Source organism: Podarcis melisellensis (assembly GCF_964234715.1).
Source record: "Podarcis melisellensis genome assembly, chromosome: 17".
Classification (NCBI taxonomy): Eukaryota; Metazoa; Chordata; class Lepidosauria; order Squamata; family Lacertidae; genus Podarcis; species Podarcis melisellensis.
Window position 1 is genome coordinate 7,810,684 of NC_138534.1, and position 26,573 is coordinate 7,837,256.

General features: G+C 45.3%; 1 protein-coding gene across 4 annotated transcripts; it reads left to right on the plus strand.

The window, feature by feature from the left end:
* The first annotated feature begins 645 nt into the window (after positions 1–645).
* On the plus strand, positions 646–25,053 carry LOC309359916 (afadin- and alpha-actinin-binding protein-like). 4 transcript variants are annotated; one of them, XM_081894313.1, is made up of 14 exons: positions 646–767; positions 3,706–3,779; positions 5,211–5,383; positions 6,907–7,122; positions 10,387–10,497; positions 12,132–12,267; positions 12,603–12,678; positions 14,254–14,398; positions 15,028–15,112; positions 16,643–16,791; positions 20,895–21,068; positions 22,003–22,129; positions 23,746–23,917; positions 24,449–25,053. In XM_081894313.1, the coding sequence occupies exons 2-14, from the start codon at positions 3,731–3,733 to the stop codon at positions 24,576–24,578; spliced, it is 1,743 nt and encodes a 580-aa protein (XP_081750439.1). In that variant the 5' UTR covers positions 646–767; positions 3,706–3,730; the 3' UTR covers positions 24,579–25,053. The 4 variants fall into 4 exon arrangements, with proteins under 4 accessions (XP_081750439.1, XP_081750437.1, XP_081750438.1 ...); XM_081894311.1 differs by lacking the exon at positions 646–767 and adding an exon at positions 1,676–1,725; XM_081894312.1 differs by lacking the exon at positions 646–767 and adding an exon at positions 1,764–1,800.
* The last annotated feature ends 1,520 nt before the right edge of the window (positions 25,054–26,573 follow it).

Sequence of the window (26,573 nt, forward strand, 5' to 3'; positions counted from 1 at the left end):
ACGATTTTTTAAAATAAAAACCTTTGACTGAGTTTTAGCACACATGAAAAACTGAAAACAAATCCTTATTTCCTGATGAATAGCCTTTGGACTATAATGTAACTTGAATAGAAAACTATCTTTATAAAGATTTTCCCTCCAAAAGCATTTTATTTTATTCTTCGTATTCTGTTGTTTATGCTCATACTTTACATTGTGTTCTCTGGAATTCAAATGGTAATACGATGTAAGAAACAAAAGAAGTAACAAAATGCCATGAAAAGCCACACAGCATCTAGTGCAATTGCTACAGGGGGCAGAAAAATCAATAGATGGTGTTAGTAATTGTCAAGTGGTTCAGGGGAGGGGGAGTTAGGGAACCACTCTTTCGATTATTACACTGCCTTAAACTGATAGATAGCTTGTTTCAGATATATTAGCTGGATTTTAAGTGCATTCCAATAGGATATATGCCGTTAAATTGCTTGCTAGCTTCAGAATGGCCCAGGTGACACGTTAAAATAAAGACGTCAATACGAAGGTGGTCAGTCTTTTTCCAGTAAAAATACATTTAAAAGTACTCATATATTGATAAAAAGTGCCATGGGTGCCCGCACAAAATGGCTGTGCATGCTGTCACATGCACATAAGTGACTGTGACAATCTGCCTCCACCTCTCTACCGCCTTGAGCTGCCAATATTCCGTGATAGCCGAGTGGAACCTCCATGTTCAGCCGCAGTATATCCAGGGCTGGATTTAGGTTTGATGAGGCCCTCAGCTACTGAAAGTAATGGGGCCCTTTATATGTCCAGCTGTCCTTTGTCAACAACAAATTGTCCCTGTTTTTTGTGTTGAATATATGCTATATGGTAATTTATGGACTAGGTATCTAGGGACGTGGGTGGCACTGTGGGTTAAACCACAGAGCCTAGGACTTTCCGATCAGAAGGTCGGCGTTTCGAATCCCCGCGACGGGGTGAGCTCCCGTTGCTCGGTTCCTGCTCCTGCCAACCTAGCAGTTTGAAAGCACACCAAAGTGCAAGTAGAAAAAAGCCGACGGGAAGGTAAACGGCGTTTCCTGCACTGCTCTGGTTCGCCAGAAGCGGCTTAGTCATGCCGGCCACATGACCCGGAAGCTGAACACCGGCTCCCTCGGCCAGTAAAGCGAGATGAGCGCCGCAACCCCAGAGTCGGTCATGACTGGACCTAATGGTCAGGGGTCCCTTTGCCTTTAATAGGTATCTAAAGCCTTTTGTACATAACAAAACCAGTGATCTTTTAAGGAGCAGGCTATCAGGCGGGACCCATTACCTACATCATAGGAGCCTGCACAACACAAAACACTGTTGCTGTATGTAGGTTTTATTTTATTTTATTTTATTTTATTTTATTTTTTTATTTTATTTTATTTTATTTTATTTTATTTTATATTTTGGAAATGTACATCCAGGTGTTTTCCCCCCTTTAATTTTTTTGGGGGCCCCCAAGAGAGTGGGGCCCTAAGCTATACTGTAGCTTGTTTAGCTTGTTTAGCTTATACGTAAATCCGGCACTGAGTATACCTCACTCTGATGCTGCTGCGGGTACCCAGACTCAACATATCGGAACTGCAAACTGCATGACGTCAGAGCGGGATCCCTCCGTTCCATCCAATGGCGAGTCGCGCGGAACAGGGGCGGGAACTTTAGAAAAAAAGCCATTGACCTGCAGCTCCCGGCGAGTCTTGCGGGGTCTGCGCTGCGCTAGTAAGGAGCGTGTGAATTGCGGTTGCAGGGACGGCGGGTCGGGGGGTTTCTCTGGTGCCGGCAGGGCTGCTGAGCGTATATTGCACAACTCTGCAGGGGGTTAGGCTAGCGAGGTTGGCGGCTTCACCGCCTATACCCCGCCTTTCCCCCTGCCAGGGACTCAAGGCGGCTTACAGATAAAAAAACAGGAGCAGCTAAAGGATTAGTGTGTGAGCATTTTATCAACGAGATAAGCTTATGGGGGATTTCAAGTTTTGTTTTGCTTTTTAAAAAGAATAGCTTTTTATTATACCCTATGGATGCTGTGTGTGATTGTGTGTTTGAAGGGCTAGATGGGTGTGTGTGTGTGTGTGTGTGTGTGTGTGGAAGAGAGAGAGAAAATGGACGTCATGCCCTGTTCCCTAACAGTATCAACCACACCTTTCCACATATGTTCATTATTATTATTATTGCTATTATTATTATTATTATTAGTGTCTCTGTATCCTTCTGTCTGGGTGGGTGCAGGAAGTGACAGAGATATTCTTAAAAGTAGGAGAACAGTGGCAATAATTCTGCACTGGGAAACAGGCAAAGCTTGAGTAAAAAACAACAAGCTTGCTGCCCTCTAATATAGGTGCCTGAAACCCCTTTAAACATGGAGATTTGAGTACTGGCTTTTTAAAGGATGATGGTTATGCTTGCAGGTTCCCCTTTGAATACTAAAGTAAAGTTAATAGCTTGAGGGAAGGTGGTTATGAAGGTTGCCAACTTCTGCCTGGTTTGCAGGGTGCCTGTGCCTTTTAAGCAGAAATTCCGCAGGGCAAGTTTTCTCCCCACATAGAGATGAGAAAAGCTTGTCAGGCAGTTGTCCTATAAGGGCTCTATTATATGTTTTGCCTTGTTTGTGTTTTTATTATTAATAAAAGGTAATGTGCAGGCATCTTAATTAATATTTGAATATTTTAAAAAACGAGTACATTTTACAAAGTAGCAAATGCATAGCTAGGTCTATGTCCAGAAAAGTTTACAAATGTGGGGTGGGACATTTGGGGGGATGCGTTCAAGACTCTGGCAGTGTTTCTCAAACCTGGTTCCCTGGCTGTTGCTGGACTACAACTCCCATCATCCCTAGCTAGCAGTACCAGTGGTCAGGAATGATGGGAGTTGTAGTCTGACAACAGCCAGGGACCCAAGTTTGAGGAATGCTGTGGGGCCATTGTTTACAGTGGCAAACCAGCTAGCATCCTTACAGAGTAGACAAGTAAAATATGGTTTGGCAGGCAATCTTAATAGTATGGCCTAAAATGTTGATAAACTGCAGGCTTTTTGTCCTAGGAAAGAGGTAGCATTCCTGAAATGAGCCTTCACCAACACGCAGATGTTTTAGTCTGATTCCCATCAGTCCCAGTCGGCCAGTGGTGCTGGCAGGGGCATTTGAGAATTGCCTCATCCCAAACATCTACACGGTACCAGCTTGGCGAAGGCTGCTTTAAATTGACAGAACCATGGGGTAAAGCGCAGGATTTGCAGAAGCCACCTGTGTGACAGAGCTATTCTGAGGCAATCTGATGGAAAAGCATTGCAAAATAATGTGTGGGGGAAATTACACCCTTTTCTGAATCCCAAAAAACACGCTTCAGGACAAGTGTACGGCCTCCAAGGTTGTGCTTTTTCTTTTTACCTAAATTCAAAAGCTCTCCAGAAATTCAGTGCATAAGCAATGTGAGACCCTGTTACCTAGAGGGACATTCAGTTTTCTCAGTCATCCACCCAGCAAGTAAATTCAGTACAGGATCAAAGTTTTAAAAATGAATCTGTATCTGCTAGCAACTGGTCGTGATTATTAAAATAGAATTAATGTGTGAGTTCTTGCAAGAGAGCCAGAAGCATGTTGACTAGCTGGGTGTAGAAGAGCTCAGATTCCTGTGTCACTGCTGCATTGTGGACCTTGCAGGCGTGTCAAAATAATAATAATAATAACTCTTAGTTTCTTTCTAGATTTCTAGTGAACCCCTGGTAGAAAATGGAAGCCTCAACTGCCCCAGATACTCCAGGGGAACAACTATTCACAGGTAACTGTGCAGTTACCATTTGGTAAGGCATCTTAGCTAGAGATGTTTGCCAGAGTTTCTAACTTTTCCAGCATTTCTCGTTTGATTGATTTCTTACATTTCTATCCCATCCTTCCTCAAGGGGCTTAAGGAAGCAGTGTACATTATTATATCCACAGAGACACATTTTTATCCTCACAACAACCCTGTGAGGTAGGTTAGGCTCAGCGAGAGAGTGACAATCTCAAGGTCTGCTTGAGATAGTGAGGCACCAAATGGCCTGTGCTATAGCTGGCGGGAGAGCCACTCTGTTTTTCTAGGACTGTTTCCTTCTGGACTGATTCCTCCTTGTGGAGCAGGGCTCCTGACTACTGGACCTCTGAGGCTTTATCTCTGCAGCCTTGTACCCTACAGTCATTTCCCACAAAAAAAGCTGCACTTGTTTTCTCTATATGGCTGTGTATTCAAGTATACAACTGGTGCCACTGAAATGGCTGTCTTTAAGTGGCTGGTTCACATTCAACCTTGTCATTATACCAGTACAGGGGTACCTCTAGATGCGAACGGGATCCGTTCCGGAGCCCCGTTTGCATCTAGAAGCAAACGCAACCCGTGTCTACGCATGTGCGGGTCATGTTTTGGCGCTTCTGCGCATGCGCATGACGTCATTTTGAGCGTCTGCGCATGCTCAAGCGGCGAAACCCGGAAGTAACACGCTCCGTTACTTCCGGGTTGCCACGGAGCGCAACTCGAACCCGCTCATCCCGAAGCACATTCAACCTGAGGTATGACTGTATGTTACTGAGTGCACAAATATATGGGTAAAGAAGCTCTCTCTCTCTCTCTCTGTGTGTGTGTGTGTGTGTGTGTGGAAACCGGTGTTCAAAACTCCCACTGTTCTAGACGCATTTTGCGACTGGGAATTTCATTAGAGCAAGCAGTTTCTGCGCTCTGGGCGCAATACAGCGCCTAAGATTTCAGATTAAAACTGCAGAGTGGAAGGAAAGGAGGATGTTTTTCTGCCTCCCCACTTCCAGCTACTCTCTGAAGACTGGAGAAGAGACCCTCTTAATTATATATGGGGGGTGTGCAGGGGAAGGACTAGACCATGTGGAAAATGAAAATAATATTTTAGCTGCAGTTCATTCATTTTCAGCTTTGTATTCTTGTTATATAAAAAGTGCGCCTAGACATTCCATTGCTGCGCCCATAACCTCGGCTTAAGGTGCCATTTAGCTCCTGGCTTCCATATCTCAATTTCTAACACGGGTGCAGATGCATGCATGAAAACGCCAGCTTAGCATTCACTCCCACACTTAAGCCACAAGAGACCTTCCTCTGTCCTTTGGATTCGCAGAGGTCCATCATGCTACAGGCATCCTTTGGTCCCTCTTCCACCTATGTCTTTCCGCTGGACCTTCCTGTGTTATTACTTTGTCTTCTTCCTCACAGACACACAGTTCTTCGTTTCCAGCTATGCTTCTGAGATGGGCCTCTTTTCAGCTGATGGGTGCAACCCAGCCTGTTACCCTGACTCTGGGGACCTTCTGGGAGGCCTTGGTGGCCTGGGCGATGTCGTCTGTTGGAGTGACAATGTCGATCATTGTATTTCCTACCTTAACAAGGTGAGCAATGGCCTTGGGCAGGAAGGTCACTGTGTGCGAGTCAGGACTGAGCCTTCTACAGGGAAGGAATCTACTTTTCCAGTTGTCTGCTACTATCTAGTTTGGTGATGACAAGCTGCAGGTATAACAACTGAGAGGTTTCCCTCGCTCCTGTGCAAATTGCAGGGTAGTTGGGGTCTTTGTTTTTTGTTTGCATTTTATGTATTTTTATTTTGTACTTTTCAAGCTTATACATTTCATTAATTCCATACATTTCACTATTTTTACAATCCTTTTGACATTTCAAAACTTGACTTCTTTCCCCCTCTTTCTGCAGTTCCTGTTTTTAATATCTTCTGCATATCCAGATTAACTTAATTTGCTCATTGATTCATCTTCTTTAAATATATACTCTTATGAAACTGCAGGTTATTACAACAATCCTGCCAATGTTTTTATCTGTTTATAATTAATGTAATAAACCATTACCATTTTTAAAAAAAATATATATGTTATCTTGATTTCTTTTTCTTCCAGTAAGTTTCGCCATTTCTGCATATTCCATAAGTTTTTGTATCCATTCTTCCTTTGCTGGGACTTTTGCTTCTTTCTATTTTGGGGCAAGTAACTTTCTTGCCGCTGTAGCAGCATACATGAATCAGTTTTTATACATTTTAGGTAGTTCTGTCTCTATAATTCCCAAAAGAAAAATTTCTGGGGTTTTTTCCCCCCAAAGGTTATTTTGAACATCCTTTTCAATTCCCCGTATATCATTTCCCAGTAAGCTTTAACCTTAGTAAAAGACCACCACATATGATAAAAAGAACCTTCTTTCTTTTTACATTTCCAACACTTTTATGATTTAGATTGATACATTTCAAATTGCCGGGTAGTTTTGAGGATGCGTCAAAATTTCTATTGAAGCTGAGCTGTATGATAAATTTGGGGATACCTGTCTCCTGCAAAGGGATCACAGAAGGGTAGACTTCTGGTGTGCTGGTAGGTAAAGGTAAAGGGACCCCTGACTGTTAGGTCCAGTTGTGGCCGACTCTGGGGTTGCAGCGCTCATCTCGCTTTATTGGCCGAGGAAGCCGGCGTACAGCTTCCGGGTCATGTGGCCAGCATGACTAAGCCACTTCTGGCGAACCAGAGCAGTGCACGGAAACGCCGTTTACCTTCCCGCCGGAGCACTACCTATTTATCTACTTGCACTTTGACGTGCTTTCGAACTGCTAGGTTGGCAGGAGCAGGGATTGAGCAATGAGAGCTCACCCTGTCACGGGGATTCGAACCGCTGACCTTCTGATCGGCAAGTCATAGGCTCTGTGGTTTAACCCACAGCGCCACCCGTGTCCCGGTGTGCTGGTAGGCCCCTGTATAAGGACTGGTTAAGAAGAGGGTGAAAGCAAGTTAACCAATGAGCCAGGAGAGAAACTGAGTACCTAATGGTAAGGTGGACAGAACCTGGAGAAAAGCAGTTGCAGTTAAACAGTCACTGGACTCCTTTAGTGACTCTTCTCTCCTTAACTACCTTCTCTACCTAGGAACTGGTGATGCTGGGGCTTCCTGCGTTATATAAGGATGATGGTGCTGGAGATGGTGCTGAGCACGGCTTTGACCTCCTGGCGTTAGTTAACGGTACTTGCAGACTGCTGAATCTCTACCAAGGTGTGTCTGCCAAGCTGGGTGACCTGGAGGCAGAGGAAAGGCGACGGGCTGTAGAACTGGACTATCTGAGGTCGCGGCATTGTAAACTCAAGGTCAGAGCTCCTGGGTTTTTACTCTGTTCATCCCATAAGTGCATCTCAGCTTGTTCATGCCCATTCTCTGCATTTGGGTGTCTTGGGGTAGAAGAGGGGTCAGCAATCTTTCTGATTCGCAGTGTGGGATAATATTGTCCTACCTTTCAGGGTTGCTGTAAGAATTACTGAGATAGCGCTTCAGAATGTTTGAAGTGTTACCTAATATAATTAGTGCCTTTTAACTTCTGGGTTTTCTGTGGACTAATCATGAGCTCATAGGAAATTTTGTGAGCGCAGCAAAAAAAAAAATCACAATTGATAAGGAAAAAAAACTTCCACTGAATAATGAATAGTTCAAAATATTTTTCTGTGTAATGGCAACTAAGAAATGGGTGAGGCAGAAGAAGCTGTATCGAAGTGTCCCTGTTCAAGGACAATTTCTGTACAGCATGAAACTCTTAAATAGTTTGCTGGAACAGCAACTATCTGGATTGGGCAGTACAATAACATGCTGTCTCTGTTATAAATTAAACACTGTTTACTCTAAGCAGCAGCAAAAAGATCATACAGGGTTAACTGTTGTATGATCATCTATTCTCCTTGATCTTTAGGAGTTCTCCCTTTTTTAAAGTAATATTTTATTAAGTTTTAGGAATAACAACAAAGGGAAAAAAGAAAAAACACATACACAAAAATACAAAGTTATAAAATACAAAAAATACAAAAATTTAACTTAGAGAAAAAGAAAAAGAATAACAGAAAAGAAAAGAAAAAACACATTTAAAAGAAAACACAAAAATCCCTCTTTTTAATTTTTCATCTTTGATTCACTTATTTTCCTGACATCTCCCTTTTTTGTATCCCTTTTGGAAATTAGTTCAGCAAATTCATGTCCAATTAATTTATCTAATTATCAATCCAATCTTATTTTTTACCTTGTTGCTAGAACCCCTTCAGTTCATTTCAATGTCATTAACATTCAAAAATGTTTCTGTAGATAGATTTTAAATTTCCTCCAATCTTCTTCCACCAACTCTTCTCCCTGGTCTCAGATTCTGCCAGTCATTTCCGCCATTTCCATGTAGTCCATTACTTGCATCTGCCATTCTTCCAGAGTGGGTAGGTCTTGTGTCTTCCAATGCTTTGCGATGAGTATTCTTGCTGCTGCTGTAGCGTACATAAAGAAAGTTCTATCCTTCTTTGACACCAATTGGCCGACTATGCCCAGGAGAAAGGCCTCTGGTTTCTTAGGGAAAGTGTACTTAAGTACCTTTTTCAATTCATTATAGATCATCTCCCAGAAAGCCTTAATCCTTGGGCACGTCCAGATCTTTAGGAGTTCTCAAGGAGAGGGTTCCAAGACAAGGAGAGGCCTAGTATGCTGCAGTGATATAAACTAGTGGACTTACTTGTGAGCACGCTGGTGGTGTAGGGAGCCACAGCCAGTTGCTCAAGTTCTGTTTATTTCTATTTGCTTGTGTATTAAATTTATACCCTGCCCTTCCTCCAAAGAAGCCCATGACGTAGATAAGCTTGTGGGTAGCTCCACCACCCCCAAATGCCAGATTTGGACACCTACCTGCAATAAGAGTGTTATTAAGAAAAAACTGCTCCTTTCGCCTTATGGGGTGTCCAAGAGCTCATATAGAGTCCTTAAGTGGGTCCCCTAACGGTAGGAGAATATAACAGAGGCCAACCAGAGTATATTGAGAAGCAAAGCGGCTAGTAAGCCTGATATTTATTAAACTGTTGCAACAGGGTCCCCACTCATCACACGCAGGAGGGAGGAGAACCCTGAACAATGGTGTGCAAGCCCTTATACAGACTTTTGAAATTGCCTACCCTGTAGCCCAAGACCACCCCCCTAAAACATCATACATACATCACAGAAGGAGGTGGTCTACAGCAGAAATCCTGTCTGCCAGGATACCTGATAATGGTCACTGATTGCATTACCTGGGCAGCCTGGGCATTCTTTTGCGATGGTTAATGCTTTTAGTTCCTGAATCCAGGTCACAGGCTCACCCTATTCACACACAAATACACCCTTTGCAAGGAGGAAGAAAATGGGGAGACTTTCCAATTTTCTTCCTCCTTGCAGAGAAATATTTGAGGTCAATTTGGGAGAGTCAAAATGGCTTGAGGATTTCTCCCCTGTACTATTTCAGACACATGGTTTATATACTTAGGTATGTGTTTGCCTTGCACATTTATGAACATTTAATTTATATTTGAGACCTTAGAATTCTTATAACAAGAGGAAGGGCCTGGCTTGCCCTGTCAGGTAGCAGGCTCAGTAAGGAACCAATATTCAGCCAAAAGCAGCTGTGAGCCTCTAAAATCTGTTAACTTACCTGGCTGTAATTAAGGCTTGTTCCTGTCTTAACTGCTCATGCCACACACCTGGGCTCTGAAGCAACACTTAGCCAAAGCATGAGTTGGCCTTCAGCAGTGTGGGAGCAGGAGGAAGAGGAGAGCAGCTGCAACCTTCTCTCTAGGAATAATAATAATAATAATAATAATAATAATAATAGGTAAAGGTAAAGGGACCACTGACCATTAGGTCCAGTCGTGACTGACTCTGGGGTTGCGGCGCTCATCTCTCTTTATTGGCCGAGGGAGCCGGCGTATAGCTTCCGGGTCATGTGGCCAGCATGACGAAGCCGCTTCTGGCCAACCAGAGCAGCGCACGGAAACGCCATTTACCTTCCCGCCGGAGTGGTACCAATTTATCTACTTGCACTCTGACATGCTTTCGAACTGCTAGGTTGGCAGGAGCAGGGACCGAGCAACGGGAGCTCACCCCGTCGTGGGGATTCGAACCACCGACCTTCTGATCAGCAAGTCTTAGGCTCTGTGGTTTAACCCACAGCGCCACCCGCATAATAATAATAATAATAATAATAATAATAATAATAATAATAATAATTTATTTATACCCCGCCCATCTGGCTGGGCTTCCCCAGCCACTCTGGGTTGCTTCCAACAAAATATTAAAATACCGTAATACATCAAACAACCGTAATACATCAAACAATCCTCTCATTTGCAGCAAGCCATGGTTTGGCTTAGCATTATGTGTGAACTGGGCCTATATAGATATTTGCTTGCTTCCCTATAGACTCATTAACCCATGCGTCATCCACCTGCCCTGTTCAGCAATATAATTAGTAGGGTGCTTTATCTTTTGGGGGTTGGAGGTGCAGGGAGAGAGATGCGGTCTTTCTTCCCTTAATTCTTTACACCTTCTGCTTATTCCCACTCTGCCCCCAAAAACTTCAGGACCAGGTGGAGGCTTGTGAACAGGAAATTGCAGCTGTGCAGAGCAAGGAGCAGCAACTTCAAAGCAAGAACAAGCAACTGAATAGCATGCTGAAAGGAGAAAAGGATGAAGTAAGTGGAATGAGGGGGGAAACAACTGAACCTTGGCTTTCTAATGCTGGGGATGGAAAATCCAATTGGCAACACTTCTCATTAATTGGCAGCAGGAAAAGAGACTTATGGTGGGAACAGAGGAGGCCAGCTTAAAAGAGCATCACAATAATGCAATTTGGACATAATAAACCCCAGTTAAGGCTCCTCTGTTGGTCAAAATGGGTGTAGCCTTTCCAAGGTTCTCAAAACCCATAAAATGGCTCAGGACCCCAATACCTCAAGGACCGCCTCTTTCCATATGAACCTACCAGGACCCTGAGATCATCTTATGAGGCCTTCCTTTGTGTGCCTTCTCCTTGAGAGGTCCAGAAGGTGGCAACACAAGAAAGGAGCCTTCTCTGCAGTGGCTCCCCATCTGTGAAATGCTCTCCCCAGGGAAATTCGTCTGGCATCTTCATTATACATCTTTAGGCGCCAGGCAAAAACGTTCCTTTTTAACCAGGCCTTTGGTTGATCTGGTTTACATCCTATGCCCTTTTAAAATGTGTTTTTTGTGGGGGGGGGGGCTATTGGGTGGTTGTTTTTATTTTTATCACATATTTTGTGGTTCTATATCTTGATTTTATTCTGTGAACCACCCTGAGACCCCTGAGTAAAGGGTGGTATATAAATTCAATTAAGAAGAAGAAGAAGAAATAATAATAATAATAGTCCAGTTACAGATAGGTAGCCGTGTTGGTCTGCCATAGTCAAAACAAAAAAAATTCCTTCCAGTAGCACCTTAAAGACCAACTAAGTCAGTTCTTGGTATGAGCTTTCGTGTGCATGCACACTTCTTCAGATACACAGCTAGTGTATCTGAAGAAGTGTGCATGCACACGAAAGCTCATACCAAGAACTGACTTAGTTGGTCTTTAAGGTGCTACTGGAAGGATTTTTTTTTGTTTTTAATAATAGTTCAGTCTTTCTCCTGTTACAAACAGTCTTCAGTGATACATTCCCAATGACTGAGAGAATTCCTAGATGGTCCTGGCCATCTCCTCTGCTTTGCCAATCAAAATAATTGGTACCATTAGGTCACATCCATTAATTTCTACAGGAGGGGGTTCAACGTAGCGCTAAGCAGATCACACCATCAGTGCATACATTTGTGCTTGCCTGGTGGAACACTCTGCCCTCTCCTCCTGCTACACATGGTTTGACACTCTGAACTCTACAAACCAATTTTGGTGGGGAGAAGGAAGCCCTGGTTGGGTCTACTTAGTTGAATACTCTAGTTTGAGTAAAACTTAGTTGAATACCACTCTTAAGATTTTTTCAACTCCATTTATGGCCACTTATTCTTTCCACCCAATGGGTTTGTGGCTAATGATGTTAAAGCACACATTTAAAAAACAGTGCCGGCGCTACCCAGCTAAGCAGGCTGCTGCTGTGGCCAGTTTAGCAACTCCTTTACAGGCATGTATGTGAGGGCGAATAGAATAAAAGGCAATACAAGTTGACCAGCTGTGATATATTGGGGGGAAAGTCTCTAGATAGACTTTGGGATTGCTTCCTGTGTACACTTAAGAACACAGAACTTTTAATGTGATCAGACGAAGGGAGTTGTGGTGGGTCGCTAGCCTGATAGCAGTCCGCATTTGTCTGAAAAGATCGCCAAGCTCCTGAATGCGCTGGCCAACCAGAAGAGCCAGCACAGCCATGAAATGAAAAGAAAGGAGCAAGAGCTACTCCGACTCAGGGAGAAGATGAGCCAGCTGGTGACTGACAAGAAAGACAAGAGAGGAAGTAAGTGGGCAAGGGAGCAAGGTGGAGGAGTGTGGAAGTTTGAGGCAGGAGAACTTCATTTGGGTGTGCTGAAAAATTCCTTTTGCAACTTGAATAATGGAAAGTGGAGAAGTTAGCATATAGAATCGTAGCGCTAGAAAGTACCCCAAGGGTCATCTAGACCCACCCCCTGCAATGCAGGACTCCGTATGCTGCTTGCTCTAGCACAATTTGCATTCGGCTCCAAGAACCTGGCTGTGGGGTCTGGGGAAGGGGAGTTCTGTCCTGGGGCTAGGGGCAAGGAAAGAGATGGTGTAATATTGATCTCCTACTCAGGCTAGTCTTGCTGTCTCTAGCAATTGAAGTCCTCAACACCTTGCCCCGGGTTGATGGTAGGAGAGCAACATGGAAAACTGGGAAAACGCTTGGCAGGTGAGTCACAGGGACCTGTCTGTTAAGGACCCAGGGGCTTTAAGAAGTGTGTGAAAGAACTAGCTGCACACAGAAATGGATTGACTAATCTAGTGCACCGATCTGCCACTGGTATGTTGGGACTTGCTGGTGGGTCACAGCCTTATGCGAGGTGGGTAAGAATATTTATATGCCACTCATCTGACTGGGTTGCCCCAGCCACTCTGGGTAGCACCCAACAAAATATTAAAAACACAATAAAGCATTGACCTTTAAAAACTTCCCTGAACAGGGCTGCCTTCAGATGTCTTCTAAAAGTCAAATAGTTTTTTTTTATCTCCTTGACATCTGACGGGAGGGCATTCCACAGGGTGGGCGCCATTACCGAGAAGGCCCTGTGCCCGGTTCCCTGTAACTTCACTTCTCACAGTGAGGGAACCACCCTCAGAAGGCCCTCAGAGGTGGACTTCAGTGTCCAGGCTGGACAATGTTTCAACAGAAGCACTAACATCATGCAAACGTATGGTAGAATATTAAGAAATGGGTCCCTGAATGCATGTTTGGGTTAAAAGTGGGTAATGGGTCTGGAAAGGTTAAAGGAAGCTGATCTACCTGATAGGATCATAGGATCATAGATAACTATTTATTTAGTTATCTACCAAGTCAGCCTTTGGTCCAACTAGCTCAGTTCTGTCTGCATGGACTGCTGGTGACTCTATAGGGTTTCAGACAGGAGATTTTCCCTATCCCATTGCTACCTAGAGCTTCTGAGTATGGAACCCCAGACCCTTCTACATCAGGGATGGGGAACCTATGGCCCTCTAGCTATTGCTCCCATCAACTCCCATCAACCTCAGCTACCGGGTCTCATGGTCAGTAATGATGGGAGCTTTAGTTCAACAACATCTGGAGGTCATGCAGGCTAAGTATGCCTGCTCCACGTGGCATTTTTTGTGTGGGTCGTGAAGGAAGAGACTTTCCTTCCTCACCCACCCTCCCAGCCCTCATGGAATTCCTGGCTGCCAGGTGAATTCTTAAATCCAAGGATGGGTTATCAAGAGGTGGTAGATGTCAAGAAGTCCTACACAAGAGTAGGGGTCTGGCAAAGACACATGCCCGACTGGCATGTTCTCTCACTCCTGGTCGTTCGTTTGGGAGATTCAAAATCTTTCTCCAGCCCGAAAATCACAGTGACTGAAACCTTAGAGACATCAGCACACTTCAGGATCAGCAGAGTAAAGGCAGTCAGGGTACAGACTCAGTAGCGCAGCATTTGGCTAAACTACGTTTATTTACATATACACATTCGGAGCATTGTAACTCAGCTCCTTCCTCTTCAGCATCAGACACCAAAGAGAGAGAACAAAGGACAAACGTCCAACATCATGGAAACACAGTAATAAAAACATCCTGTCTCCGTGACTTCCCACAATGTGGAATGAAAACATGCACCATCATGTGATAAAAACAATCCCATGACTGCAGCACGGGAAATGAATCCTAATGGTGGATAGCTGTTGAAGATCACAGGGGGTGGTTTAGCATTTGGAAGGCGGTATCCATCTTCCGCTATTTCTTGATTCACCTTTCGGGCAGGAAGGAGGAAGAGCTCTACCGCACCCAGCTAGCCAAGCAGGAACGGCGGGAGCAGGGCCTGGCTTTGGAGAATGCCCAACTGAAGCAGCTGCTGAGCCAAGTGGGCCAAGATGTGGAGCAGCTGTTGGGGACTGACACCGCCCGGGTAAGAGTTTTGTGGGGCTCCTGGCTGCCGCCGCCACTTAATAATAATAATTTTATTATTTGTACCCCGCCTATCTGTTTGGAGGGACGCGGGTGGCACTGTGGGTTAAACCACAGAGCCTTGGGCTTGTTGATCAGAAGGTCGGCAGTTCGAATCCCCGCAACGGGGTGAGGTCCTGTTGCTCAGTCCCTGCTCCTGCCAACCTAGCAGTTCGAAAGCACGTCAAAGTACAAAGTAGATAAATAGGTACCACTCCGGTGGGAAGGTAAATGGTGTTTCCATGCACTGCTCTGGTTCTCCAGAAGCGGCTTAGTCATGCTGGCCACATGACCCGGAAGCTGTACGCCGGCTCCCTTGGCCAATAAAGCGAGACTCCAGAGTCGGCCACGACTGGACCTAATGGTCAGGGGTTCCTTTACCTTTACCTTTTTATCTGTTTGGATTGACCCAGCCAATCTGGGTGGCTTCCAACATAATACAAAAATGTATCAGAACATTACTGTATATAGGGCTGCCTTCATATGTCTTTTGAAGGTTGTATATCTACTTATCTCCTTGACATCTGATGGGAGGGTGATCCACAGTCCCCTGACTTCTCTGGTGCTCAGCTGCTGCTTTCTCTTCTCCAGGATACAGATCTAAGCTGCCCATACAAGGCCTTCCAGGAGCAGTGGAGCAGGCTGAAGAGCAGCCTCAAGACCCTTGGGGGTCAAGGTATGGTTTTGGAAGCTGCAAGTTCTTTCCACTGATTTTTGGCTCCCATATCACATTGTACTTACCCTGGGAATTCCCTGGGAAAAGAGGCACCGGTGATGGTCGCAAGCAGGGCCGGATTTAGGTTTGATGAGGCCTTAAGCTACTGAAGGTAATGGGGCCCTTCATATGTCCAGCTGTCCTTTGTCAACAACAAATTGTCACTGTACTGTATTTTTGTGTTGAATATATGCTATATGGTCATTTATGGTCCTAATAGGTATCTAAAGCCCTTTGCACATAACAAAATAGGTATTTTTATCAAAGTAATGGTTGAACTTATATTATATTTTGGAAATGTATATCCAGTTTTTTCCCCTTTAAATCTTTTGGGGGGCCCTCTTGGGGCCCTAAGCTACACTTGTTTAGCTTATACATAAATCCGGCACTGGTCGCGAACATAGATCGGATGAGATTCCGAAAGGATTGCGCACATTCCTGGAGGATAGCAGCTATAATGGTTCCTCTGCATACAGCAACTTCTCTGTATGTCAAATGCTGGGATTACACAGGGCAAGGTCTTTGTGCTTCCATATTGGGTGTGGAGAGAGAAGCTGGCTGAAATCCACACTACAACATTTGATTGCATGTCTCACCCGGTTCCTCTGTTGGCTTATGTTGGTTCTTAACGTTCAGTTCAGGGATGACATGTGCAAGACCCTAGCAGCAGTAAAACACAGCATGGAACCTTGCTTGCATAGCAGAACGAAAGCTTGGTTACTTGGCCTTGTTCTCTTGTGGTATCAGCAAGCCCCCTTTTGCCTGAATTGAAAAGCCAGAAGTCGTCATCAGCTCTATAAGAACCAACAAAGGTGGTCTGGCTGACATTTTTTGTAGTGTTTTGTTCAGCTTTGATTCTGGCTGGAGCTAATTCAAAAGCAACAAGAGCCATAATCCTCCTATGATGCCTTTTGCTCACGAAAGTTTACTGGCAACAAGGGCACTTGCTTATATCAAAACTTGGTGCATTGTTACCACTAAAATGCAGCCTTCCTTAGCAGTGATGTTTATAAAGCAAAGGCATGGTATGTTAGGAACGCAACAGGTGAAACTGCTCTGACCTATCAAATTGCCTTAAGACACTTACAACACCTGGAAGGGTGTGTTTGTATGTACACTGTTATCTTTAAAAATATTGCATACAATAACGAACTGATCCAGTTTTCAGGTTTAAAAATACACAAGGTACTTTAAGAACTTTACAACAACCCTGTGAGGTACATCACTGTTTATTCCCGTCTTGCAGTGGAGTCTAGCTTTTCAACTCTCTTCACCAAACCATACTGATCCTGAAATCTTTGTAAGTGCAGCTTGAAGCCTGAAATTATTTTTCACATTTTTGGACCAACCAGGCAAGCTGATGTGTTGAAAGTCCTGAGTTCGAATGTTCCAAAATCTGTGTCTCTCTTGTAGCTTCCTTCTCTGAGCCTCCTAGTGCTGAAATGTTGGGCTCCATAAAGACACATTCCTGCTTTCCCTTTCCCTCCACAGCTGTCTATGCTGCTGATTCCTGCGTATCTGAGGGAGGTGGGCAAGACCCTGTAATCAGCGTGACGGATCATGAGAAGGAAATCATGAAGCTAAAGGGCGAAATTGAGGAGAGCAGAGTGCTGATTGCATTGCAGCAGCAATGTTTCCAGGTAAAGGAAAGATTTTGTCACATTTGGCCCTTCTCCAGGCTCTCCTGTCTGCCCTCTGCAGGTGGCACATCAGATTTTAGACCAGGGGTCAGCAACCTTTTTCAGCAGGGGGCCGGTCCACTGTCCCTCAGACTTTGTGGGGGGCCGGACTATATTTTGGAAAAGAAAATAAATGAACGAATTCCTATGCCCCACAAATAACCCAGAGATGCATTTTAAATAAAAGCACACATTCTACTCATGTAAAAACACCAGGCAGGCCCCACAAATAATCCAGATGTGCATTTTAAATAAAAGAACACATTCTACTCATGTCAAAACACGCTGATTCCCCAGACCGTCCGAGGGCCGGATTGAGAAGGCGATTGGGCCGCATCCAGCCCCTGGGCCTTAGGTTGCCTTTCCCTGCTTAGGCAGCCACAGGAAAGGGCTGTTTGTACTCAGCACCTGCCCTGCATGGTGGAGAGCCTGGGTCAGCTATGGGCATTAAAGCAAGCCCATTCCACCTGAAGCTTTATCCAGTAACTCTAGGCATTTCTCACACAGTTTTAAAGCTCTTCCAAAAAAAACCCCATAAGGTCTAGAAACTTGAAAACTGAGGCTCTCCAATAATAACTGGATTCCTTGTGCATTTGAGCAGAATACACACATAAATGTCCCGGTACAGTATTTGTTATTGATGCAAGGCACGAGGCTCTTGTGAACTACAAGTACGCACCGTGCAAAAATATGCTTGTTGCACTGAGAAGGACAAGGGGTGGTGCCCAGTGGATTGATAGATGATGTGCCAAGGACTACAGTTTAAAGCTGTGCCAGAGCCTGCTTGCTGTTGACACATTCCCGATAGCACCCTCTTCCTGCTCCTAAATAGGCATATTTCTGGGGGCTTTGGGACATGCAGGTGGGTCTCAGTAGGGAGACAGTTCATACTAGAGAAGGCAGTCCTTCAGTTATCCTGGCCCCAAGCCATAAAGTCAATCCCAGCACTTTGAACTGTGCCTGGAAACAAATTGGAAGCCTGTAGCAGTTGAAACACACAGTTCTAAGCCCTAAACTTCAGCCATCACCCTTGGCTCACTAAATTGTATCGGGCACTCTCACTTCCCTCTTTCTTTGGTGCAAGCTGGAAAACACACCAGAAAAAAGATAGTTTAGCTTTGTGCCTGAACCTAGGACCATAGTTTGTTCCGCCCTAGCAAGCTTTGATTGCTAGGCAGCCTAAAGCCATAGTTTGTTGCAGTGAAACAAACCACAATCCTGGGTTCAGACATAGCACCAAGCCATCCCCTTTGTGGTTTGTTTAGCCAGTTGTGCGAAGTGGGAGGGCTTAAGCTGCATGCACCAGCACATAGCCTGTGCACAGTATGGTTTTATAAGCCAGGATTTATAGCTTAGTTATGTTGCAAGTTAGCAGCTCTTGCTGCTATATTGCCTTGCTGCAATATTCTGAATCAGTTGGAATTTCCAAGCACTCTCTTCAAAGGCAGCCCTGTTGCAGGAATCCAGATGGGATGCAATTTAAGCGCGTGTCACCCTAGCCAAATGTGCAGCCTCAAGGAATGGGCATAGTTGGTGCTGATACATAAGCATCTAAGGTGATAGCAAAGTCCAGAAGAATCCCCAAATGGGAACACCTATTTTCAAATGGAAAGCTACCCCATCAAAAATCAGTTGCACACTTCTGAATCGGCTCTGCTAACCTCTGTCCTGTCTGGATTAAGCTTCACATTGGCCACAAGAAGTCTACTGCTGCCTCTAGGGCTCAGTTCAGAACCTCTATGCAGCTTTTCCATGAAGTGGAAAGAAAAAATAGAGCGTGATGTCAACAACATACTGAGCTCCAAACTCCGGGGTGCTTCTTTGCAGTTTCTTATAGATATTGCACAACTTGTGGACAGCAGCCAATGATCATGGCCAGCACAACCTTCTGAAATTGACACTCTGAATAGTCAGGATGGGCTGGAGATGAGCGTGCATGTAGCTGGCATCACATCTCCAGTTATCCTGCCCAGATGCTCTGGCTGCACAAACTAAGATCAATAATAATAATAATAATAATAATAATAATAATAATAATAATAATAATATAAAATTTATTTATACCCTGCCCATCTGGCTGGGTTTTCCCAGCCGCTCTGGGCGGCTCCCAACAGAATATTAAAATACAATAGTCTATTCAACATTAAAAGCTTCCCTAAACAGGGCTGCCTTCAGATGTCTTGTAAAAAAGTCTGGTAGTTGTTTTTCTCTTTGACATCTGGTGGGAGGGCGTTCCACAGGGCGGGCGCCACCACCGAGAAGGCTCTCTGCCTGGTTCCCTGTACTTGACTTCTCACAGCGAGGGAACCGCCAGAAGGCCCTCGGCACTGGACCTCAGTGTCTGGGCAGAACGATGGGAGTGGAGACGCTCCTTCAGGTATACTGGACAGAGGCCAGCAAGCAGGTGCCAAATGTCCACTGGAAGGGGGAGAATTTGCAAAAAGAGCATTGGAGAGTTTGCTTGGGCTGAAGTGGGGCAAGCTCCTTTTGGAGGAGGAAGTTGGAGGTATTCTAAGGTAACTGGAATTCATCCTAAAGTAATGAATTCAGTAGGACAGGTGTCTGAGTACACATGGAATTGCAGCAAGTGTGACGGAAGAACAGGGTTCTTTCTGTGAGTTGGTGCACAAATAATTGGGCTGTGGGAAAAGGTCTATGACGTGTACTTACAGGCTGCTGTTTGCAGACTTTATATGGCTGAACCCCACACGCCATCAGCAGCAGGTGCTTGTGAAATTTCGTCCCTTGTTAGTTCAGCCTTTTAGTTCCCTCTACTGGCTGAATCTTGTAGCACCACAAACTGGTTGGTAGTCTTGCCTTTTTCTGGGACATGGGTGGCACTGTGGGTTAAACCACAGAGCCTAGGACTTGCCGATCAGAAGGTCGGCGGTTCAAATCCCCGCGATGGGGTGAGCTCCTGTTGCTCGGTCCCTGCTCCTGCCAACCTAGCAGTTTGAAAGCACTTCAAAGTGCAAATAGATAAATAGGTACCGCTCCAGCGGGAAGGTAAACGGCGTTTCCGTGCGCTGCTCTGGTTCGCCAGAAGCAGCTTAGTCATGCTGGCCACATGACCCGGAAGCTGTACGCCGGCTCCCTCGGCCAATAAAGCGAGATGAGCGCCGCAACCCCAGAGTCAGTCACGACTGGACCTAATGGTCAGGGGTCTCTTTACTGGCAGAATCATGTTGCACCACAAACTGGTTGGTAGTCTTGCCTTCTTTCAGGGAACCATGAGAACCGTAGTTCTGACCGTAGAATTCCCAGCACCAGCATCAAACTGTGGTTTCCAGGAGTCAGTTACTAGGAAACGCATGGCTGTTAAAACTGGGGCAGAACCAATGCAAGTTTGTAATGGAGATGTGTTCTGTTCCTACTCCCCTTGGCGGAAAGCTCTGTAATTGGAAAGGGTGGCTCATTTATTTGTTTACAAACTTTACTGAATTATTTTTTTAAAAAATCAGTTACCAAAAATCAGTGGCGTAGCGTGGGGGGTACAGGGGGGGCCGGCCGCACCAGGCGCAACATCTGGGGGTTAGATTTAAGGGGCGCAAATCCACGGGTTACGGGGTGCAAATTACTTGCCTTGCCCCGGGTGCTGACAACCCACGCTACGCCACTGCCAAACATGTTGTCTTCCAATACAAATAAGTGTACAGGTGTTAAGTCTTGCATTCAGTCATCCACATGGAAGGGAGATTACTCTACTCTTGATAATAAATGATATAAATTGAAAGTCAAAGCCTTCTTTCTTTGGTATTCCTCTTATCACCCTCTGATAGTGAGTTAAGCGTTTCATAAATGCTATATTTTGCACATATTGGGCCCAAATTTCTGTGATGGGAGGGGGTGGTTTTCCCCCCAATTGTAAGCAACTATTTGTCTCGCTTCTCATAAGAAAGAAGGCCAATGCTTTATGCTTAACATTTTGGATTGGTAGCATTGGCAGCAGGGCTAATATGGGGTTGGGTACAAGATGTTGCCCCGTAATGGTGGATGACAGTGAAAAAATCCGTTGTTTCTTCATTTGGTTTTCCCACCCAAAGTGACATGTCTCCTCCTTTCAGGAGCAATTGACAGCTGCCTCCAGTTCAGAGCTCCCAGCTCACCTGAAGGGATCTTATTTTCTGGAGGAACAGCAGTTGCTGCAAGAAGAACAGAATAGGTTTGAGGAGCAAAAACAAGCATTTGAAGTAGAGCGGAAAAACTTCACGGAAGCAGCCATTCGGCTGGGGTGGGAGGTAGGCAGCTACTTTCCAGAAGACCTGACGCCAAGTTGCCAACTTTATACATTTTTAACAAGCAGCAGCAATGCCTCCTTGAGAATGATGAAACACGGTAGGGCAGATGTGAGCCTTCCATATGTTGTTGGGCTCTGAATCCCATCAGTCAGTGGTCAGGGATGATGGGAGTTGTAGTCCAGCAACATCTGGAGGGCCCAAAGGTTCCTCATTCCTGATAGATTCATCTTCTTAAAACCCCACCCTCAAGTTTATCCACAGAGCCTAGGGCTTGCTGATCAGAAGGTCAGCGGTTTGAATCCCCGCGATGGGGTGAGCTCCCGTTGTTCGGTCCCAGCTCCTGCCCACCTAGCAGTTCGAAAGCACATCAAAGTGCAAGTAGATAAATAGGTACCGCTCCGGCGGGAAGGTAAATGGTGTTTCTGTGCGCTGCTTTGGTTCGTCAGAAGTGGCTTCGTCATGCTGGCCACATGACCCGGAAAAACTCTGCGGACAAATGTCGGCTCCCTCAGCCTATAGAGCGAGATGAGCGTCACAACCCCAGAGTCGTCCACAACTGGACCTAACAGTCAGGGGTACCTTTACCTTTTATTTCCCCAGGAACAAACACAAAGTCAAATTGCTTTCTCATAGTCTGGCATGTCAGGGAAAAGGCTAGGTTGGGACCCTTCTCTTGAACATCTAGTTCTTTGCATGGAGAGAGAGAGACAGAGAGAGAATGAATGAATGTATGAATGAATGAATGAATGAATATGACAGAAAGGATTATTGAGAGCTCCTAGAATCTTAAGCAGTATAGCTCAACCACAAGTTGATCATCTCACTGAGCTTTGGGCTATGGAAGGAGAAGTTCTGAGTGCTCTCAAGATGACTGAGAGATTGGTAGAGTTCTGGAAAGAGATAATAATCTACCTTCTTTTCTTCTCCTTGGCAGAGGAAGCAGTTTGAGCAACGCAAGGCCCTATTCTTGCAGCAAGGATTCTTGTCTTCGTGGCCAGGATTTGATGTGAGAGATCCTACCCGAAGGCTTTCTGCCCCAGTGGCTGCCAGGGGGGTGCAAGGTAATTGTCTCCATCTCTAGTATAGCTTCAAAACACACGGCAGGTGTGTTCTACTGTGGTTACGCCTGTGTTTTCTGTAGTACATATGTAAAGGCAGAAATGCATAGAAATCCTGTCTGTCCCAGTCTTCGGAGATCTCCAAAAGTATTATTGTCTTGTGTGTTTGTTTGCTTGTTTATTCAATGTGTGTCCCACTTTTTCATCCCACAGTGCTAATGGTCTTGTGTTTTGCAGAGTTATGCTACAGAGTGTTGCTAGCATAGGCTCATAGGTCTTGATGTCTAAAAGCCACAGAAATGGAAAACTGCTCCATGGGATGCAAAGTTTGGTTTGGTGCCATCTGGCCATCTGCTGCTGGAAAAAGATTGCAGGATTTGATTATGATGATGAGGATGATACAGTGGTGCCTCGCAAGACGAAATTAATTCGTTCCGCAAGTCTTTTTGTCTTGCGAGTTTTTCGTCTTGCGAAGCACGGTTTCCCATAGGAATGCATTATAATTCAATTAATGCGTTCCTATGGAAACCGCCTTCAGACCACGTCCGGGGACAGTCTGTCCCCCGACCTCTTCTGAAGGCCGGCGGGGGGCGAAAGTCTTTGCTTCCCCCCCGCCTGCCTTCCCGGGGGCTTTTAAATCACCCCGGGACTGTCCCAGGGCGATTTAAAAGCCTCCGGACGGCTTTTGAAGGCAGGCGGGGAGGAGCAAAGACTTTTGCCCCCCGCCCGCCTTCAGAAGAGGACCTCTGCCTTCAAAAGCCATCCGGGATAGCGGGAAGCGCTTCCCTGCTATCCCGGACTGCTTTTAAAATGCTGGCGGTGGGGAGCAAAGCCTTTTGGCCCCCGCCGGCCTTCCTGGACCTCTTCTGAAGGCCGGAGGGGAGGGAAAGGCTTTGCTCCCCACCACTAGCATTTAAAAGAGGTCCCCGGAGATTTCCCTATGGGCTTTCTTCTTGCGAAGCAAGCCCATAGGGAAATTCGTTTTGCGAAGCGCCTCCAAAACGGAAAACCCTTTCGTCTAGCGGGTTTTTCGTCTTGCGAGGCGCTCGTCTTGCGGGGCACCACTGTAATTGTCAGGGAACTGCCATCAGGGCCAGAGGGAGAGAGCGGGCTCCAGAGGGATTCCAGAGAGCGTCCTGGGATGGGGAGAGGCAGCCCATCTTCTGGGGAAGGGAATCAGCGTAGCACCAGTGGAGAAGGGGGGCAGATGTGGGAATCAGCGAGGCGGTCCCATGACTCCTTGCCAGGGACCAGCGGGAAGAGTAAGGGCCCTCCTCTGCCCACACCCTCCTTGCGCAGAAGGCTTCCGCGCAGGGAGAGTAGGCGGAGACTAGGTGTCAAAGAGCTTCTTTGCTGGAAGAAGTTCAAGAAACGCCCACTGACGGATTCTGCCAGCGATTGAGACAGCCACGGGCACGTGGCTGTCCGGACAGAAAAGGTTCACTCAGGCAACCCAGCCAGGTGTGGCGCCGGTTTACGCACGAGCAACCCCTAGAACCATTACAATAATGTATTAAATTTGATGGACCTTTGGTGTGATCCCTTAGGGCTTGTCTTGACATTCTTAGCTGCTTATGTGGCTTTCTGCTTTGTAACCCTTTTTCTTTCCTTGACCACAGACGAACATTTGTTCAAACAAAGGACCTGGAACAAACCCATCTGTACCCCTTATCCAAAGGTCATGATCACTCCTTCCTGCAGCCCAGTGCAGGTCTTGAGAAGAAAACACCTTGCTTCAAACCCAAACAGCCCCACCATGTGCAGGCAACAGCCGCTCCTCCCAGATGACTGGTAAGGCCATTGTTGTTCCTGGTCTAATCAGGCAGCAGGGTGGGGGCTGATGGAGATCCAGTCCAGACTTGGGGATGACCTTCCAGGCGGACTGAATTACCCAACATTGTCCTAGCCCTGCATTGCCTTATGCAATGGCTGAGGCTTTCTGTATTGCTAAAAGAGCCCTTTTGTGAGTTGTTGACCCATGCCTGTTTGTTGCTTACATCAATAGCCGATAGGATTGGACACAGTAACTGCAACTGGAGAGTATTTATGAATGAATGAATATGACAGAGAGGACACTTGTCTCTGTTTCTATAGTTTGTCTACAGGGATGGAAGGCATGAGTGCCATTATCAAAATGTCAATGTTAAATTTTTTTTGGTGGCAATTTAAATAAAAATCAGCAAAAAACAAATAAATAATGCCCTCTTGTCCATAAATAGGAAGGGGATTTTGGGATTTGAACAGCCTATACACAAGGAAGAATGGGCATACAATAACCACATGTGTATTTATTCACTTATTATTTGGGTCTCTTTCTTCTAGGCCAGCTTCTCCTCCACAGCTCTGGCAAAGTAAGAGGAGCTGCCAAAACACAGCTTGCCAAACTGAGGTGTCTGTGAAAGATGAGCTTCAGGGTGACCTTTTGGAACGCTTCCTGGACAGCTTCCTCTAGGGATGCTCTTAACCTTGCTACCTGAGTGGGTTTTTGGTTTTTTTAAAAAAAGTTCCATTTCAATATATTTTGCTGTCTTAGTTATAAGAAGCTGAAATGTTAATGCATGACTCCTTAACCTCAGTAGAACTTACAAGAGATGGCTTTCCCTCATTTGGAACTCAGTTTATTGCTTCTGCTTAGGAAAACTGCTAATGGGAATGAAAGATGCAATTGAACTGCTTTGTGTGCAAGTATAGAAGTGATATAATCATTGCTGGTAACTAATGCTGGTAACTGGGCACTTGAATTTTATTTGTTAATACATCTGCTCTTAGGAGTGTAATGTTAAATGCCCATTTCCCCCCATCTGTATCCAAGAACGTTCCAGTGGGGAAGGTTTTTAAGAATTTACATGTTAAGCACCCTGTTATACCTCAGTTACCTCTTTTAAAAGTTTTTTCTTATTTTTTTGGCCATAGAATTGAGGGTTTCTTCACGGGTTCCTATCTCCATATAATAAAAATGTGTTTTTAACCATATGTGGTATCTGGCTTAATTTTTGAAGGGTTTTTGGAAAGGTATGCTTCCTTGAATTTCAGAGGCCTCAGCACAGCTAATACTCTGACTGACTTGGCTCAGGTACTATGAGAGAGTTCAATTCATGGTCCCAGTGTTTGGTCTCAATGCAGCTTTAACCAGTTTTCTGAAGCTGAGCAGGTCTGGTCAGGACCACCTGAGAGTTAGCGACATGTTGACACCTTGGGTTCCATAATGGAGGAGAGGTAGGATTTACTGTATTTTTCGCTCCATAAGATGCACATTTTTCCTTCTAAAAAGTAAGGGGAAATGTCTGTGCGTCTTATGGAGCGAATGTGTGGTCGATTGCTGGCTCCCTTTCCAGCCTCACTCCCTTGCCCAGGCCTCCATTGTTGAATCTTCTACAGACGGAGGCTGTTTGTTCCCCAACAACATGTGACTGGCTGATTAGATTATCTGTCTGGAAACTGTAGAAACAGCTCCCTTTCCTTTCCTAAAGAAGCTGCAGAACTGTGAGTTGAACCCCATAACAACAGGATTTTTTCCCTTTGCAAAGTAAGCTCAACAACTTTGAGCTGATCCCTCAAAAAACAGGGCTTTCCCCCTTTCCTCCTCTAAAAGCCAGGCGCGTCTTATAGTCAGGTGCGTCTTACAGAGCGAAAAATACGGTAAGTGCGGGGGGGGGGGAAGTACCATATTTTTTGCTCTATAAGACTCACTTTTTCCCTCCTAAAAAGTAAAGGGAAATGTGTGTGTGTCCTATGGAGTGAATGCAGGCTGCGCAGCTATCACAGAAGCCAGGACAGCAAGAGGGATCACTGCTTTTACTGAGCAGTGATCCCTCTTGCTGTTCTGGCTTCTGAGATTCATAATATTTTTTTTCTTGTTTTCCTCCTCCAAAAACTCGGTGCGTCTTGTGGTCCGGTGCGTCTTATGGAGCGAAAAATACGGTATGTTCAGACATAGGCCATAGCTATCTCTGGCATAGTGCAATTTGTGGGTGGGGCCTGAAATCCAATCCAAGTGCCTTAATCCAGGATACATGAAGGGAGTGTTTGCAGTGATCCGAGTGTTGGATTTCCAGGTGTACACAATGCTCTTGCAATTATTTCAACCCCTCAAGACCTACCTTTCTTATTAGGCCTTTGGCTTTATTTCCTAGCCCTGCTGCAACTAAAACTGTGACCAAGCAAAGTATGAATAACAGCTGGAGGGGGTGGGAATCCCGTATTTACCCTTCTGTTGTTTTTCTCTTCAAATTTTAAGATTGTAAGCTCCTGTCCCCTTGTACACTGCAAAAGTAATGCATACTGTTGGCAAGCTACTGGCCAGAGTGTTAAACACATTTAATGTGTGAATTCAGCTTTGTGCACTTGGCCAGAAAACATAAACATTAAAAAAAGGCAGGGCCGGGGATCCAGGAAATAAAATGTTGGCAATCCCACCTGCCATTGCAGTCACCTTGGAAGAGCATTT